The sequence below is a fragment of the Vitis vinifera genome, chromosome 3 (assembly GCF_030704535.1).
Source record: "Vitis vinifera cultivar Pinot Noir 40024 chromosome 3, ASM3070453v1".
Taxonomy (NCBI): domain Eukaryota; kingdom Viridiplantae; phylum Streptophyta; class Magnoliopsida; order Vitales; family Vitaceae; genus Vitis; species Vitis vinifera.
This window is the reverse complement of record NC_081807.1, coordinates 295,609-314,722: the sequence shown is the minus strand read 5'-3', so window position 1 is coordinate 314,722 and position 19,114 is coordinate 295,609. Positions and strand designations below refer to the sequence as shown.

Genomic DNA, 19,114 nt, shown 5'->3' with positions numbered 1-19,114 from the left:
AATTCTTTATTGACTAAATTTTCACAGATGGCATCACACCATCCATTAACTAAGCTCATGGCCTTTTTGATACGAAAATATGAACAATCCTCACCAAATCCTGGATTGAATCCAAGAGGGAAAGTGGATAAGAAACGAGAAATGCATTTCAAGTATAAATATTTGGTTAAAAGGAATGAAATGATCTTCAAAATCTGAAATTTAATCATTTTTATATTTTTTTTGAAAAAATAAGTAGGTTTTAAAATAAGGTTATTTTTTTTTTTAAAAAAAAAGAGAGGATATTTTTGTTTAAGTAATATCAAAAAAATGGTGAAATGTTAAATTTTAAAATTTAGGTTTTGAGTGGCCTTTTAATCAAATGACCCTTTCACATGGATGAGATAATTTGGGTCAACATTTTGATGCCACCACTTCCTTGGGATTTTTTGTGGTGTACCATGAATCACTCCTCCTTAAATCACTCCTAAGTGACAGGCTGACAGCTCATCTTCTAAAAATTTATACACTCATGGAAAAATCTATTGCATTAATTCGGTGACGCAGACTATTCATAAGCATAACAAAATCCGACATTTTCAAAGGATATAGAATTGTGGTGCAAAATAATAGAGTTAAGATATAAAGTATTGGGATCATATACCAACCACAAAAATAATAGAATCAATGAGACTATATACATGAGATACAAAATAAAAAAACTTTATGTAAAATAAATAAATAAAAAAATAGGATCTACATGGACTGAGATATTCTTACATTCTCGAGTCTAATTTATATTGTCGAGTCACCTGTACTTAATAATTAAAATTTTTAGGTTAATTGGTAACCTAACATAAAATAAAATCTTATTTTTATCGAAATTATGAATTTATTTAATATTAATCTTTATAATTTAAGTTTTGAATTAAAAGCTTTATTTATATTCATAGAAGTTATTTTAAATTTAATAAAATTTTTATAATACTAATTTTAAAAACTTTAACTTTAATTTTGAAATATTAAAAATGTTAACTTTATCATAATAAAAGATGAGTTTATAACAATATTTGTTGAATATTTTATTTTTATTTGTTATTGACATTTTCATATATTTAAGGTGGTCGGACATGAGGAACATGTTAGAATGGGATAGGGATAGAGTTGACATCGACATCCCATATGAGTCATCATCGTCAATCACGATTCTCATCAATGAAATTGGACAATTTTGTATTTCATAACCGTCTAATTGTCTTGGAAATTAAAATCTAATTAATAGATTCATGGAATGAGGATTTCTCATATTCATAGGTTTAAGTGAGTTTTAATTTTAACTTGTGCCCTTCAAGTTGGTTTTATACCCAACCCCGGTCTAAATTAAATCAATAAACATTCATTCTAAACCCTGGTTTAATTAGATCTCTAATCAAAGATGCTCCATTTGAACCCAATTTATCCTCATTTTTTAAGGATGGGGTTAAGTTCAAGTTAGACTAGCTTGAGTTTGATGAGAATCAATTTGGAATTGGATTGTTTTTTTTTTAATTATTTATTCAAACTCTATCTATCATACATTTGATGTAAATAAATAATAAATAACACATTACTTTGATATAATAATAAAATATTATTTAAAATAATATAAACAAAATATTTTTATTTGATTATATAGATTATAAACATTATAAAATTTTAAATTGGGTTTTGGGTTAGGTTCATTTTATTAGAAAATTATACCAAAATTTGAATTCATCCTTCCAAAATCTCATGCTAAATCATCAAGAAAAATTTAAGAAGACATACTTATCTATTGGAGTACAAGACTCAAGTTTTGAGTCTTCTATGTCTGAAACAATGTACTGCAAAGAACTTGGACTTTACTCAATAATGAAATGTGAGTAAAATAACAATACCTCTTATTTAGACTCTGGACTATAATCCTATTTGTTCCCATACTATATTTTATTTTATTTATAGGTGGTCTTGCAAGCCCATACCCCTCAAATAATAGATAGCATGCATGTACAATTAATGTTAATAAATAGGTCCATAATTGAAAATTTTTTCCAACACATTTTGCCCAAATCTAGAATTAAGTTTTGAGTTCCGAAAGATAAACCACAATTGAACTGTATTAACTTCTTATCCAAATCCTCACCAACTTCGGAATAGGTCTGGGTTGAATTAGATCAATTTGTTCTAATTCACTCTGGTTTTTAACTATATAAATTCTTAATTTTATAATATTTATATCATATACTACTAGGTTTATCAAAAGAGTAATGGAGCAAAATATTAAAAAGAATATTTTAAGCCCTCAAAAGCCACTTATTTTAAGAAAATAAAATCAATTAAGAGCTTTTTTTTTACTTTAATTTGAGTTCTGAGTGTTTGGTAAAATATAATACTCATTGATTAACCGTTTAAGTTGATTTTAAGTTAAATTAATTTAAAGTTAACTTAAATCTTATTAATTATTTACTTTACTTGTTTAATAAAATTAATTTAAAATTTATTCTAAATCATCAAATTGAGACATCTACACTCGTTAATTTTAACTAATATTTATCTTTATTGATTTTAACTCATCTTTATTTTCATTAATTTTAAGTAACAAATTTATATATAAGATATTCATATTTAAAGCATTGAAAATAGATAAAAATAATAATAAAATATTTATTATAAAAAATAAGTCATCAACGATAAAATCGTAATTCTAAAATATACTTTCATTAGTATAAGCAAATAAGATAAAAATAATTTAAGATTAAAAATAAACTAACTATTTTAGCTTAATACCTAAGTTTCATAATATTAAGTTATTTCCATAAATAAGCAACATACTTAATCTACCAAATCACTTAAATTAAGTTAATTTATCAAATACCATCTTTGTTGATAACCACTAATACATCATTTAATACCTTACAAGATAAATAAAATATTTAAATTGTTTGGTCCATGATCATGAAAATGAAAATAAAGATAAATTAGAATATCATATAAAAAGAGAAACATTAAAATCCTAATAAAAATAAGGTAATGGTTTTCATGAAAAGTAACTTTTGATTCATATTGTCATTTTTAGTAAGCAATTTAGTTTGGATTTTCCATTCCAATCCTCGTCTTAGCAATTTATAGGAAAAATATAAAGTATCAAATCAACACCTAACAGACTTCAAATTTGACTTGTTCAAAGTGTATGATGAAATTCGAATCGTTAAATGGTGATATAAAAATAAGAAGTTAAAGTATAAATAAATGAAATCAAGATATGAAATAATAAAATCTCATATGGGATATAAAATAATGATACTTGAATATAAAGTAATGAGACCCGTGTTGTACATGTATTTTCTAGTAGGTGTCAAAAAGTGCTTTTTGGTAGTGTAATTGAACCTGCATATTAGGATATAATAATATCGTTCTTAAGCTCGGAGATGATGATATTAAATGTCATAAAAGGTTTTATTTACTCTCACCAGATACTAATTGATTTTATCTAAGACTGCATTCAAACATATGCCGTGTTTTCGAGGCAATATTAATTCTCAATGGGAAGGCCCAGGGTGAGCCCAAACCTATTGGGCCTATTATCCGAAAAGATGGGCTTTGAGAGTGGGGCCCATGCGGTGGATATCTGGTTAAAGCAGATGATTTGTGGCCTCTCCCGCCATAGCCCAACCTCCCAAAATGGCCACACACCTCGCCATTTCGCTTTCTCCGGTTCCCGCGTACAGTTCTTCCAGTTCTCTCCATTTTCGGGTATTTTTCTTTTTTACTTTTTTTATTCCAAATTCTTATGCTTCGCTCAAACTCTAATTGAGATTTTCATGCTTTCAATTATTTCCTTCCTTTTGGTTGCTTGGAAACTGCAGATAAATAACAATCTCGGACGATTTTTTGTTTTATTTTTTATTTTTTCAAAATGTGTAGTTGGAGTAAGGCAAAACAGTTGTATTAGGTTTAGTTGAATGACCATTTTATTTTTTGGATTTCGAATTTCCTGCTTTTAATCGTTTCATACCGGAGAAAATTCAGGAAAATAATATAGAATGGATTTTAGGTTGCTTTATTTATTTTTCATTGTAATTTGCAATGCAAGTAATGCAAAAAATTGTATTAAGTTTAGTTGAATGAAGTTTTTGTTTTTTGGATTTGTAATTTCAGGGTTTGAACCCTTTCCTTCCCTTGGTTGCTGAGAAAATGGGGAAGAAAAGCAAAAAAGAAAATTCGAGTTTTTCATATTTTCTATTTAAATAAGCCAAAAAGTTGATTAAGTGTAGCTGAATGAAGTTTTTGTTTTTAAGTTTGCAATATTTTAATTCCTTTATGTCAGTTTGGTTCCTGAGGAGACAATTAACATTTTTGAATCCAATCATTTTCACAGTTTGAAACCAAGACAGTATAAAATGTAAGATTGTTAGGTGAAAGATCCCTTTATTTTAATTTCAAGGTTGCATTGCTCTTTGTAATGTAGAGTTCATTGCTTCCAAGATGGACCATTGGGATGGAAAAGCTCAAGGCATTTTCTTCATCTGCTTTAATGGGATATAATAAGAGGTATCAGTTCTTTGGTTCAACTTTGTTATACCAACAATTTTTGTTTTCTTATTATAGCATTCATGGCATCTCATACGCTTTTTCTGCATATACTTAGCTATGAATGTTGGTTGTTTTACCTTGATGAATCCGAGTAAGGCATCTTAAAATTTTTCATAAATCATCTGAGAGAGGTGAAAAATGCATGTCATTTAAAAGATTTTCAGGGTTACCCATATCATTGGTATATCCTTTTGTAATGACTGAGTTCAGTCAGAAATAATTTGTAGTTTTGCCACTGGCCAACACTCATTGCCTTCTTTGAATGGGTGGCTTTCCTCTCTCACCTTATCATTGTCTCCTTAGTTTGTATGTCAATGTTGGCTGTGCTACTAATGCAATTCCATATTTGGGGTTGGCATTGGCACGCTTCCTCTATCATGTTACTCAAGCCACTTAAAAATTAAGAACAAGTAGTGGTTGGAAGCTGAGGATACTCTTAGGTTGGATTTGAGATGTCAATCAATGAGGTGAAGTATAGGCTAATTTGTGTGCTCTTTGATTCCCCCTCTGCTCATCTATTCATAGACACTCTATTTTTATTTATTATTATTATTATTATTATTTATTTTTCCATGTTCACTAGTTCTCACCTGGCTAATTAGACCAACTGCTTTCACCTGTCTTTTGGTTTTTCTTCTCTCTCTCTCTTCCTGATTTTGTTGGCTGAAATTATCAGGAAGATAACTAGAATAAACCCATAAAGGCCTTATGACATGATTCATTCATGTTTAAATATATTAAAATGCCTCTTTATATTGATATGGTCTGTTATTTGTTTTATCTGATTGATGGAGCTGTTTATAGTAAAATGATGTGCTTGGATTTAATAAACAGGAGAACTTTGATATGTGCAGTCAATCAAGATGCTGAAAAATTGTTCCAAAAGACTGTTGAAGTGGATAGACTGATAGATATGTTGCGAGAAGCAAATGCAAATGAAGTAAGCAGTTCTGCGCTGTTTGTTTTGGCATTATTTTCACGAAAGCCAATTGGAAATTATGTGTTTTTTTTTTTTGTTTTTGTAAACAGCTTCAGAAGCTTGTGGTTGAAAATGTCCTTGCTTTCAATGAGAGCTTTTGGATACGACTTGCAGCAAGAACTGATACCTGCAAATCTGAGGATGATAAAGCACGGTTTTTGACTTGGTTGATTTTACCTTTTTCAATGATTTTTCCAAGGTTAATCTTCTTCTTGCTCCTGTTTTGTTTACAAATGTCTTGGTCTGTTATTAATGTGCCTGCAGAAAGATTATGAGGAATTGGCTTTATCTGTAATGAGCATAGTGGATCGCCTTGTCCATAAGACCAAGGTGCTGTTCTCTCTCTCTCTCTCACACAGACACACAGGCAAAAATGAAATTTAAGTCATTCCTAAGAACTACATTGGTATTTCTTTTTCCTTTTTCTTTATTTCATTTCCTTAATATCTTTTTGAATTGTTATTTCTTTTGTTATCTGCAGCAAAAAATAGAGTCAGCTACTGATGTTTTGAAGGAAATTTTAAGGCCTGTAGTTGATGAAGAGGAAGAGATTTCATGGCCTCCTAGGGATCCTGAAGCTCTCAGTCTAATGGAGAAAGTAACTCTTTTCTCTTAACTTGGTTGAACCATTTTGCATTTTCCTGTCGAATATCTGTCCCTTTTTTTTTTAATAAGTAAAAGCAATTATATTAGAAAGCCTGAAGTACACCTGAAAGTATACATGAAGTATACAAGGCAACAAGGCTAAAGGGAGAAGAAAAAAGCAAAAAAATCCCTTACTTACAACCCAACCAATCAATGAAATAAAAAACGGACCATGAAGTACAATCTACATGTATCCTAACCCAATCTGAAAACATGTACAAAAAAGACCGTAAAATAGCTTGATCCGCTAATTCAGTATCTTCAAAGATTCTTCTATTTCTTTTCTTCCATAAAGTCCAAAATAAACATAAAGGGGCTGCATTCCATGCCTTTTTTCTTTTCTTTCCAACAAAGGTGCCGTTCCAACCAAGAATGGTTTCCTTGATAGAATTGGGCAAAACCCAATGAACACCAAAAAGAGCAAAAATAAGGTGCCAAATCATAGCTGCCTTGGGACAATGAATAAGCACATGATTTGCTGATTCTTCATCCGCTTTACACAAATAGCACCTACTTGATAAGACCCAACCCCTCCTTTTTAGTTGATCCATAGTTAGAATTCTTCCCCAAATAGCCTCCCAAGCAAAAAAGCTGACTCTCTTTGGAACCCAAGGATTCCAAACTAAGCTTGAAGGGAACTCTCTACCAATGCATGGAACTAGGGATGAGAAGAAAGACTTAATTGTAAAGAAACCTTTCTTTGAAACCCTCCAAGACATGACATTCTCATCACCCCTTCTAAGTGCATGACCATGTAACCTACTGAAAAAAGTTTCCACCTCTTCCATTTCCCAATCATTGTTAAGTCTTATGAATACAGGGTCCCAATGACCCAAATTCCCAGACTGATCCCATAACTGAGCTACCCAAGCATCCCTGGAGGAGGCAAGAGAGTAAAAGCTTGGAAAAGCCTCTTCCAAAGAATCCTTTCCACACCACCTATCCTTCCAAAACCGCACTCTTCTACCATCCCCCACCTTAAAAGCCACCCTTTTGCTAAACTCCATCCACCCGTTCCTAATTGCCTTCCAAAGCCCCACTCCATGACTCTCCCTTGAAGCGCCAGAACACCAACGTCCTTCTTCCTCTCCAAATTTCCTTACAATCACTTGTTTCCATAAATAGTCTTGCTCCGAAGTAAATCTCCAACACCATTTTCCAAGAAGAGCCTTACTCAGCCTAGAAAGGTTTTTGATACCTAAGCCCCCATCCTTTTTCTCCGTGCAAACAATAGACCAATTCACCAAATGCGGCTTACTTTGAGAAACTTCTCCCCCCCAAAGGAAGTCTCTTTGAATATTTTCCAACCTTAGGCTCACCTTGTGAGGAATGATAAATAACGACATAAAGTAAATTGGGAGGCTAGAAAGAGTGCTCTTTACCAAAGTCAACCTTCTTCCTTTGGACAAATATTATCTCTTCCACAAAGCGAGTTGTTTTTGAAATCTCTTCTCCACTACATCCCAAACCCGAGATGATTTTGAAAGCAGCTCCCAAAGGTAGACCCAAATAACAAGAGGGAAGAGAACCCACTTTGCAGCCCAACACCCTAGCCAAGTCCTCAAAATTAGGAACCACCCCCATTGGAATCAGCTCGCTTTTGTGAAGATTGATTTTTAGCCCGGAAATCGCTTCAAACCACATAAAAGCCCAACTTAAGACCTCCACATGCTCCTTGCTTGCATCACAAAAAACTAGTGTGTCATCACCAAATAAAAGATGAGAAACAACCACACCCTTGATGAGGATGAATATTCAAGATATATATCAAGAAAGGGAATTAGTATTAGTTGTAATTAAATTAGGATTATTATTACTTGAAATTAAATTAGGATTAATATTTGTTGGAGTCTAATTAGGATTAGCTAGTTGAGTTATAATATAATTAGAATTTGAGTCATGATAGGTTATTAGAGTCCTAGTAGACTTTGGATATTATAATTATAATTAGAATCATAATAGGTTATTAGAGTCCTAGTAGACTTTAGATTTCTTAGAGAAGCCTATAAATAGGCTAATCAATGTAAATCAAAGGAATGGAATTTGATGAATAATATTATACTTTCTTTTATTGCAAGGTTGCAACCCTCAATGGTGAGACTCCATTGATTTTTCTTCTAGGTGAGACTTCTAGAAGGCTTTAGTGAGACTCTAAGGTTTTCCATCTTTTCTTCATTGTTTCTTCTTTCTCTCTATTTCTTATCTTATAATTTTCTCTACCATAAAGTTTATTCCTTGTTCCTCTCCTTACACCCTAAAAATAAAACCCTAGCCCACCTACCCTTGAGTGTAGGCAACCATCCTAGGGTTGTCCTACATCACCCTCACCTCCTCTCCCACCAGCCATGAAACCCTCAAGAAAGCCTCCTTGTAAAGCCCTCTTCAATATAGAAGACAACGCCTCCATTGCTAAAATGAAAAGGAAAGGAGAAAAAGGATCTCCCTGTCTTAGGCCTCGAGAACTTTGGAAAAAGTCTACAGGAGAACCATTAAGCAAGATTGAGAAACAGGTTAAAGAAATATACCACCTCATCCAATTCACCCATTTAATCCCAAACCCCATCTTATCCAAGATTGCTAATAAAAAACACCAATTCACATGATCGTACGCTTTTTCAATATCCATCTTGCAAATAATACCACCCTTTGCACTCTTTAGTCTTGAATCTAAGGCCTCATTTGCTATAAGGACAACATCCAAAATTTGTCTGTCTTCCACAAAGGCATGTTGGGAGTTCGAAATCACATTTCCCACCACTCTCTTCAATCTATTAGCTAGAATTTTAGCTAGAATCTTGTAAAGACTCCCCACCAGGCTTATAGGACGAAAATCCTTCAAATTATCTGTACCCCCTTTCTTAGGAATGAGAACAATAAAGGTGGAATTTAAGCTTCTCTCAAAATGGCTAGAATTTTGAAATTCAGCAAAAAAGCCCATTACTTTGTGTTTGACTATGTCCCAACAAAATTGCCAAAAAGCCAATGTAAACCCATCCGGTCCAGGGGCTTTATCCCCATTCAAACCAAAGACTGCAGTCTGGACCTCTTCCACGGAAAAGGCCTCCTCAAGGAGCCCCGTCTCAACACTATCCAAGAAAGAAAAAGGCAACCCCAAATACTTGGTCTCCAATCCCCTTTTTCTGACAAAACATTATGGAACGCATTAACCACCTCCTCCTTTATCTCAGTCAACTTCCTACCATCCACTGTAATAGAAGATAGAAAATTCTTTCTTCTTTGAGCATTTGCCATCTTGTGAAAAAACTTTCAATTTTTATCAGCTTCTTTCAACCACAATTCTCTTGACTTTTGCCTCCAAGAGATCTCTTCCAAGACTCCCCACTTGCTGAACTCCTCCACTGCCCGTCTTTTGGCCTCACAATCCTCTAAAAAGATACCACAATCTCTTTCCTTGGCGTCCCAGAAACCAATCTGACTAAGAGCGATGTTTTTATTCAAAGAGACATTTCCAAACACCACTCTATTCCACACTTTCAGATCATGCTTTAGAGCCTTTAACTTATAAGCAAGAATGTGACTATAGGATCCGCTGAAATTGTAGCAAGTCCACCACTTCCTGACCAAGTCTTTGAACCCCTCCACTCAACCATATATTTTCGAAGCGAAAAGGGGTTTTTTTGCCTCTAATTCCTCCTCCATCCAACAAAATAGGAGCATGATCAGAAGTGGGTTTAGGCAACAAGCTTTGAGAAAGGTTGGAAAAGTGACTCTCCTAGTCCTCTGAGACTAAAAAACGATCGAGTCTAGAAGCTAATCTGTTATTTTAACCGCCACACCAAGTGTAAGAGCCCCCAGCTAGAGGCAGATCCCTGAACTTTAACTCATCAATTACCTCTGAAAAACGCCTCATTGCCGAAGAAAAATTCAGGCAATTTCTCCTTTCGCTGGGCAGTCTAACCACATTGAAATCACCACCGACACACCAAGGATCACTCCACAAACCCCTAATATCCTCAAGTTCAGACTACAAGAATTCTCTCTCAGAATAATGGACTGGCCCATAAACACCGGAAAAAATCTGTCCCTGTTAGAGATGTCTTATACATGTATATTATTTCCATGTGCCCCCTTAGCTTATTCTCTTTGTATATGTAGATAAGATTCTTCTTTATCCACCTCTTCTCATTGTCCATCACTAATAGATGTTTTCCGTGCATTGCAAACTTGTCTTGACATGCAATTTTATATATCTTGATTATTTAATAGATTTCTTGACCTTGTTGACCAATATAAGGGTATCAGATTTGATGCCACCTAATCTTGCATGGAAATACAAAAGTGACAAAAAAGGTTGTTGTGACTAGAGTTGTTGCCCTTCAGATTCCTTCTTTCTCTTAACAAAGCTGTTATGGTGATTTAGCAAGTTTTCCAAGGTGACTTAGGTGTGCACGTGCTAACAACAGATTTGCTTGGAAGTTGTCGATTCTTTTTTTTTTTTGGGTCTGGAATGCCAGAGAGAAATTGTTACATCTGTTCCTCTCCCTTCCCACTTATGCATTTTTCTCATTGTAATCAGGAAATAATCCAAAGGGAGCAAGAAGGGCAGCTTGACGAAGGTTTCCTTGCAGAAGTTAGTGCACAACTACGGCAAGTGCGTCCTTTGCTATTGATCTTAATTTAAACTGCCTGGTTTTTCTTATGTTGTTAACATGAGATTATTGTACTAGAATAACTGTCATGCTACGTTGTGCTAAGGTTTTATTTATACAAAGACAATTCTCACTGGCATTTAAAATTCAATAATGGTTAATTCTACATAAAAGAGCTTTCTCAATGACATTAATGTAAGTGTGGTGGTCTAGCTGTATATGACAATCTTAAATACTCCGAGCTATATAGGTAAGGTCACGTGGTATGACTTGACAAGTTTCATGGTTTGGGTGTTACTCCTGAACAGCATAATATTTATCTGATACCTGGACAACTCCAGAAAATTACGAAGTTGGTTGTTTTTTCAGTTGATGATCCCATGTAGTTGTAATTAAGGCTTTGTTAAGTTGTGTTGAGTTTTCATTTTTCAATATAGAGGAAGACTACCAAGACCACTGCCTAAACACTGAATACCTAGAGAATCTATGTATGATTTTGTTACTGAGTTCATCTTAGTCATTTACAGGCAAAAGAAGATAGAGATAAGCCAGGGCTTGAGGCTATGCTGCAAAAGGTTTTGCAACTATATGCTTCTAGAGTTCTCTCTAAACGTAGTTATGCAAAGAAAGGTATTATTATTATACTGAATTTTCATGTTGTATCACTAAGATTTTGTTAGATATGGAAGTTCTCACAAGATCTTTGTCATTCATTCTGTGATAAACTGTGGATAGCCCACCAACAATGTGTTATATATGTACTCTTGGTTTTGCATGCAGATCATGTTAGCATGAAGATAAGCTTGTTTGGCTTTATATGTCACATGGCTATTACTTGGAATTTCTGTCGAATGCTCTGATCTTGTCTTCAAAAGTTAATGGTTTAGTAAAGTTCTATAACTAGCCTAAACTTGGAACTGTTTGAATCAAAAAGTTTATTCTGATGAAAAAATCAAGAGTTTATACCTCATGATTTGTTTTTCTAATTTATAATTTACAAAAGGGAAGACTTTAAAATGTGCAGAAACTACGTGTAAATCCCTATTGAGAAAAGATAAAAGATTTGATGGCATCTGAAAAAGGTAATTGTCAATTGTGATTTGGAGGTTTTTATACTAAGTCACAAATGGAAGTTCACCCTTCAATGACGAGGAAATGTCTGCAAAAAGTTGTCGGAGATCGGGAATGCTTCCTCTTCCTATGTGGAAGTCATCTCCTACTAGGGACCCAAAAAGACCCTTCAGATGCCAGTGTTATTAATGAGTTTATTTGAAACTTTTACATCTTATGTTTGTTGTTTTTTGGTTTGATTGTTCCTTTTGCTTTTGTACCCCTCTTGGGCCCTTTTTAGATCACCAGCATCCAAAATAGGGAAATGACACCTGAACATACGCACAAAAAGATTACCTTGAACTACTTTGGTTTCACGGATCTAGTAATAAATTACTAGTTTCCTTAGAAAAACAGTTTCATGCTTTGTCCCAGGGAGTCGAATGGATATGTCTCAAGGTTTTGATGCTTCACTTGTCTGTTGTTTAGATTATGGGTCAAGTTTTGTCAAATGCTTGGTGAAACAAAGTGGCATCATCACCTTGCTTAATACGCATGCAACATGCCATTCATTGTAGTATTTTCTCTTTTGGGTAACGTGGCAAAGTGAGGGTGACTAGTAAAGAAACTGATGTTAAGCTGATTAAGACATGGTTATTTTTCTGTGATCTGAGAAGAGATCTGAGGTACAGTTTCAATATTGGAGAAGAGATGTGCGTGACATGAAGTAGAAGAGGAGGTATTTGAGTTGATACTCCTTTTCTTCTCCTTTTAGTGCCATCTGTGTGGTCGATGGTGTGTCCAATCTTTATTACAAGATATTTTTTTTTTTATAGGTAAACTTTTATTCTCATTGGGACTTAAACATGGAGTCCCCTACAAACCCTCCCAACCCTTTACCACTTGAACCAGGCTTGATGGTATTGAAAGAAATTATGGGAACTAGATTTTTTGTGGCACATTTAAGCCTTGAAGTGTCTAACCTCCACATTTTTTGAAGTTTTTGAACTTCCTCTCATCTGTTGGGAGAATATGTATAAACTAGACTTCATGATACATTTGAAGTAAAAAAAAGGATATATGTGGAGTCCTGTAGTGGTTTGTGATTTTAGAGGTTGTCTCTGTCTTTGGGAAATGCCAGGATTTTATTTGAGGTATTACTGAAATCAACTGCAGATAGAAGTAAGTGCTGAATTATTGATAATTTGGTTTGCTTCAAGGGTATAGACTTTATATGCAAATATTGATGGTTATATAGGTTTTTGTAGCAATTTTTTGGTAAGGAAAAAAGTTCTTGTGCAAGTTGGGAAATTGGCCCCAGCCTTAATAGAGTTAAGGTTGGTCTCTTTTGTTTCAGTTTTACTTCAGTTGTTCATAAATACTAGTCATATTTTTTCTTCCCTCATTTTGGTAATATATGTCACAACAACTATTGAATAACTTATATATATATGTGTGTGTAAATTTCATCTTCATACTCTCTCTCTCTCTCACTTGGACTCTGTTTTACTTCTGTTTCATATTTATGTCGGTTTTACTGCAATACTTGGTGCTTGCTTTATCTCTTATCTATATCTTTTTTGCTTACAACTAGAAATTTGATCTCTACTCTCCAAGACATCATCCAGCTAGTCATAAATTATGTTTCTGGTGCAGGGGATGAGATTTTAAAGGCTGAGTATTTTCTTGAGACCGTAATAAAAGGTACCTAAAGTTCACTCACTAGATTGCAATCAATGAAAGTTTTCCATACTAGTAGATAACTAGTTCTGAAGAAACTTGTCACATTTGTTTTCTTTGGTATACAATGTTCTTCCCTTCTAGTGGATATTGTGTAATTCAATTCCCTTACTATTTCTGTTTTAATTTTGTTGTTTTTATTGCTATTATTGTCACTAGTTTCATTATTTTGGTTGTGTTGGGGGCAGAGGGAAAGGACAAACCAAAATCTCAAAGTACAAACAACTGAAATACTTTTTCATGGTTGCAGCTCCTGAGGAAGAATGGAATAAGTTGTTGATAAATGGTATGACAGTTGGTAAAGGGGATGTTTCACCAGAGGTATTTTATGCTGTCATTAAGAAACGAATTGAGCGGACTTTGATACGAACGGTAAGCATGTCTCGGATTCAGGTTATAGCAGTTTCAGCTTCAAAATGTTGCATTTTTCCTAATGTTCTTCTTCTCAGGAAGGAGGTTCTTACCAGCAGCGCATTCTTACCGAGTATCTGAAAGGTATCCAATCAAGAGCGGAGGAAATTGTCCAGGTTCTTCAGAGTTGAGCCCATAAAGGTACAAAAGTTTGCTCAAATATATATAGAAACAATGCATTTCCACAATGTTACCTCCACTAAATATCTATATGAACCTTATTTGCTATGTGTTTGTGTGGTTTTGCTCTTATTGGGTTAGCAAATTTCTCTAGTTTTCCTTTACAATCCCATCTCCGCCCCACCCAAAAAAAAATTGGTTGTATGCGGTTTATATTCCATACTTCTGGCAGGATGGGCGGCATGAATTATGAAAGTTTAGGGCTTCACTTCATTGTCTTCACCATTCCTCTGACCAAAATTGATATATGCTTTAATTTCTTTAACATACTGTATAGGGATAAATATACTAGCAATCTTTTAGTCTTGTTAGTTAACTCTTCCTCCCTGTAAACAGCAGCAGCATCTCCGTGGCCTTCCCTCCTCACACCCGCCTTTTTCAGTTTGAGAGAAATGTATTTACTAAAATAAAGAAATTGCCGTCTTTACCTCCACCAATACCACCAAATTACCATTACTACCACCACCGACATGTCGCCACTTGCCACTGCCACAGCCACAGCCACCACATGCTCCACCATAGTCATCAATCATCATCACTGCAACGTCAACCCAATATGCCATTTCCACCACACCAGCAGCAGCTTTGCTACAAAGTCATTTTCAGACCCACACCCTAGCCTCTCATCTCCACCTTTCAACCATTTTTCAACTCTAAGTAATGTCATTATCCTTGTGTCTGCAGTTTTAGTCTGATTTCTGAGAGTTTCTCTGCGTCCAAACAGGTTCATCCATTTTGAAGTGATTAAAGTTGTTATCTAAACTGTACTGAAGAGAAAAGCACAGAAGAAGGCCAGCCCCATCAGCATAAACGGACAAAACTTGAGGAATGTTTCACTATTAAATCAGTCGCTTCTAGTCAGCCGAAGTCTTCTACATGCAATGAACTTTTTTAGCTTAAAATGCTGCGCCAAATCCGAGTACTGGCAAGGTTTTATTTGCTTTTTGTTTTTTTCCCACTGTCATTTCAAACGATAAATCAGGATTCTTACCTTGTTCGTAGTTGTCTCGATAAATCCGAGTATAGTAAGACTCATCATTTTGATCAGTGACTGAGGCCCTGAGGGGATGGTCTTAAACTCAGTTTCCATGATCAAATCAGTCTTCTACTTGAGGCTTGAAATGGAATCAACCTTTTTAAGACGGAAACTTTGACCAAGATCAACTCAGATGTGGCGCTGGAATAAAGCCCAACCCCAATATGTCTGGAACCAAGCTAGCAAACGTAGGTCCATCAGAGCTCAATCCATAGCCCCACTCCTCCACATTAGCTTAGCTAGTGCGCATTTTCCCATGCCTCCATTTCCTTTTCTTCGTTTTAACTTTTCATTCGCTTTATCTAAGCTCTTCGAACATCCATATTTGAAGTGTCGAAAACATGGTCTGTATTAGAAAACCATTGAAACGTTTTCTAATGCTAGCCAACATTTTTTAAACGAATAATAATATAATAAATAAATAAATAAAGAGATTTTTTTTTGTTATATAATACATTATACAAAATGCTATTAAAACATTTTTTTTTGTTTATTTCTAAAATATTAAGGTGTTAATTGGAGATATTTCTATGTGTTTTTATTTTTTAAAAATTAAAAATAATGGTAATTCCTATAAAAAAATATAAGAATTCTTAGAAATTTATCTAAAATGGATAATGAATTTGAGTTGTTAAAACGTTTTTAAGATTAAATTTTAAAATTCATAAAAATATAAAGTGCATATTTTTTTTTTATATATAAAAGTTACTATTATTTTCTACTTTTAAAAATAAAAATGTAGAAAATGTATCAACAACAGTTAAACGATTCTTTTTAAATATATTTATAATAGAAATATTAATAATAAAAATAGTAAAATACTACAAGTAAAAAGAAGCACTCCCGAGTGCCTTGAACAAGCCTTACCCATTGTTGCATTGAAGTAATTCCCATCTCATGTTTGTTTTTGGAGAAACGGACAAATCAATGGGTGGAAAATGGGGTGAAAGAAATGGAGAGGCAGAGACCCAATGATAACCCTACCCACATTAAGAGGAAGAAGTGTCACAACCCTGGGGAAGGACGAATATGCAAAAGCAGTTGGTCTCTGACCCCACTGTTGGTTGGAGATGGAACATGAGTTGGGGTTCTTTTGCTGCAAGTAATAACCCAAAACATTAAGATGATGAGATTCATGTGCCTATGTATATATATATATATATTCATCCCCGTGTACAAGTGGTGAGATGCATGCAGGCGCTTCATATCTTCACATGACCCACATATCACAACCCCAATTAAAGCAATTGATTGCAGGCGAGAAAAAAACAAAAATAATGAAGAGATAAAAGGAGGACCCTTTCTCCACATTTCAACACTCAAATTGATGATATTATTATGTGGTGGTGCTTTCTATATATATTACTTTAGTTTCTCGATCTGATTTGACTTTTCGTGCTGTCTAAGAAATAAATGTAATTTCTCTCTTTTTATTATGTCTCGTTAAATTTGTCCTCTGAAACAAATTTGTATTTATAAAAATGGCTACTGTTGTTGTGTGTTGGTGCCTGAAAAAGCTGGCAAAACCCCCTAGTCCTCAGCACGAGGCATGAAGCTATATACTCAAAAGACGAAGGAAGACCAGATTAGGAAGTGATCAGTTTTGAATCTTCAAAAGAAAGCAAAAAAAGAAAAAAAGGAAAACACAAAAAAAAAAAAAAAAAAAGCGGGGGGAGGGGAGAGAAAGAAAGTAGTGTACCTCATTCTGTAACAAACTATCAACAAAGAAACAGCAACACCCAGATAAAGAAAGCACTCCTCAGAGCTTTTTTTGGCACTGGGGGAGGGAAACAAAAAGAAAGAGAACATAAAATGAGTGGCCAATTGCAGGCTTTGTGATGATGCTGATGATGAGGCAAGGAGGATCACGAAGCTTGAGCTGCCAAGACTGTGGAAACCAAGCAAAGAAGGACTGTCTTCACATGAGATGCAGAACCTGCTGTAAAGGCCGAGGGTTTCAGTGCCAGACCCATGTCAAGAGCACTTGGGTTCCTGTATATAGAAGGCGCCAGAGGCAACAACACCTTCCCGCTACTACCGTTCCTCAACAGCTCCTCCAAGGACACAACCCTAGACCTACATCATCAGGTACTACTGTTGCACCCACTACAGATCCTCATAAAGTTAATCGACGATGAGACAGAGAAACAGAAACGAACAAAGAGAGTATCATTTGCGTAAGGCGAATTGGATTTTGTATAGCAACCCTAGCAGCTTTCTTCTTCTTTTTTCTACTGTTTCTAGGTCATTGTGACAGCCCACCCTTGTTCCAAGTTTAATTTACTCTTCTCTTTCCGTTCTTGTTTAGTTTAGCGCTTTCTCTAATGTGGGTGTAATTTTGTAGGGTCGGAGGCGAGGAATTTTCCGGCTGAAGTGAGTTCTCCGGCGATGTTTCGCCGTGTTAGGGTGAACTCCATCGACAATGCAGTTGATCAGTATGCATATCAGACGGCTGTGATCATCGGAGGCCATATTTTCAAGGGTATTCTCTATGATGAAGGCCCTGAAATTCAGTTCATCGGTGGCGGTGAGAGCTTATTTCCTCAACTGCAGCAGCCAACCATAGTTGCTAGTACCTTCACTGCTGCCATGGAACTTCTCCATCCTTCTTCTTCATACCCAATTAACAGCACTAGTACTACTACTGCTCCTGTGCCTGGTACGCACGTTATCCCACATCGAAGATCTTGAAAAAAATGTCTCGCTCTCTTTCTGCATCATTGATGTTGCTCTCTAGAATATTTAATATTACCATTGTCCACTAAACTAGAAAGAATTAAAAGAATGGAGAATTAACAAGAGAGACCGATTTATATAATTTTGCTTTCTTGAATTGTGAGCATCCTCTGTGTGCAGTTTGTCTTGTTGTGCATTGGTTTTTCTCTCCTGCTTTTTCCCTTCTGGGTTTTTAATTTTCTTCCCCGTTTATAAGCTGCTTTGCCGGCTCGAAAAATGGGAGGAGGGACAATGATTTTTCAGGTTAATTATTTTTTGTTTGGTGCATGCATGGCATAATGTGCAGATTAAGAACTGTTCCCTCACTAGCACACACTTTAATATTATGGAAAGAAGTTAAACATAATAATAAAAATAATTTGTTGCTGGACAGCTGCTGCTGCCTTTGTTTGATTGAACCGCAAATGCATGTGAAGTAAAGAAGCTGGTGAGAGAAAGTGTCCCCAATGTTTATAGTCTATCAACCTAGTTCATAAAGTTTCTATTTTTTTTTTCTTTTCCTTTTTTCTTTATCACTTGATTATCATATATAGGTTTTTGTTTCATGGATTGAAATGATGGTATACATATATGTAAACACCTAGGTGTGGTAATAAAGGTAGAGAAGTTGAAGAAAATTAAAGGAGAAGTGGTGATGTATGAGTACCCCTAGAGACATTAGATGAATATATATTATATGGTTAGGGGAAAGAAAAGAGTAGGTGGGCATCTTGTTGTTTGGGGATCTGATAAGCCTTGATGTTTAATCTTCTATGCTAAAGAGACATTCATGACAGTAACCAAAGGGAAAAGGGGTTTGATGCCCTCAATGACACAACTCTTGGAATATATCCTTTGTACTTAAGAAGAGAGAAAGCCATGATAAAGAGGTTTTTTTTGAGAGAACGGTTCTATTCAGTGCAGATGCATCTACCTACAAAGCCTAGAATCAATCAAACTTCCTTAGAAATACTTGGGGGGTGGATTCTGACTCACAATTAGAGCTTCAGCCTGATTTTTTTTTTCTTTTTTTATTTATACTCACAACCAAACCCATCTCCATGGGAGGGACAGATCGAATAAACACTTTTCATGGCAATCATTCCAAGCAATTTGGATGCCAAAAAGATATATGAGATGGGGCGCACTTGATCCAGC

General features: G+C 34.8%; 2 protein-coding genes across 2 annotated transcripts; both read left to right on the top strand.

The window, feature by feature from the left end:
• Nucleotides 1–3,641: 3,641 nt before the first annotated feature.
• LOC100247047 (uncharacterized) lies at nt 3,642–15,252 on the top strand. The gene is made up of 12 exons (XM_010649380.3): nt 3,642–3,750; nt 4,466–4,548; nt 5,425–5,530; nt 5,620–5,718; nt 5,834–5,899; nt 6,051–6,167; nt 10,752–10,826; nt 11,352–11,454; nt 13,531–13,578; nt 13,865–13,986; nt 14,064–14,166; nt 14,930–15,252. Exons 1-11 carry the CDS (start codon nt 3,679–3,681, stop codon nt 14,154–14,156), a joined length of 984 nt encoding a protein of 327 aa, XP_010647682.1. The 5' UTR covers nt 3,642–3,678; the 3' UTR covers nt 14,157–14,166; nt 14,930–15,252.
• Nucleotides 15,253–15,359: 107 nt separating this feature from the next.
• On the top strand, nt 15,360–18,246 carry LOC100257301 (protein SHORT INTERNODES). The gene is made up of 2 exons (XM_010649382.3): nt 15,360–17,329; nt 17,586–18,246. Exons 1-2 carry the CDS (start codon nt 17,080–17,082, stop codon nt 17,930–17,932), a joined length of 597 nt encoding a protein of 198 aa, XP_010647684.3. The 5' UTR covers nt 15,360–17,079; the 3' UTR covers nt 17,933–18,246.
• The last annotated feature ends 868 nt before the right edge of the window (nt 18,247–19,114 follow it).

Coding starts and splice junctions, on each gene's coding strand:
- LOC100247047 (XM_010649380.3), top strand. CDS start 3,679: ATGGCCACACACCTCGCCATTTCGCTTTCTCCGGTTCCCGCGTACAGT. Junction 3,751..4,465: donor CCAGTTCTCTCCATTTTCGG/GTATTTTTCTTT, acceptor TTTGTAATGTAG/AGTTCATTGCTTCCAAGATG. Junction 6,168..10,751: donor CTCTCAGTCTAATGGAGAAA/GTAACTCTTTTC, acceptor CATTGTAATCAG/GAAATAATCCAAAGGGAGCA.
- LOC100257301 (XM_010649382.3), top strand. CDS start 17,080: ATGATGCTGATGATGAGGCAAGGAGGATCACGAAGCTTGAGCTGCCAA. Junction 17,330..17,585: donor CCCTAGACCTACATCATCAG/GTACTACTGTTG, acceptor GTAATTTTGTAG/GGTCGGAGGCGAGGAATTTT.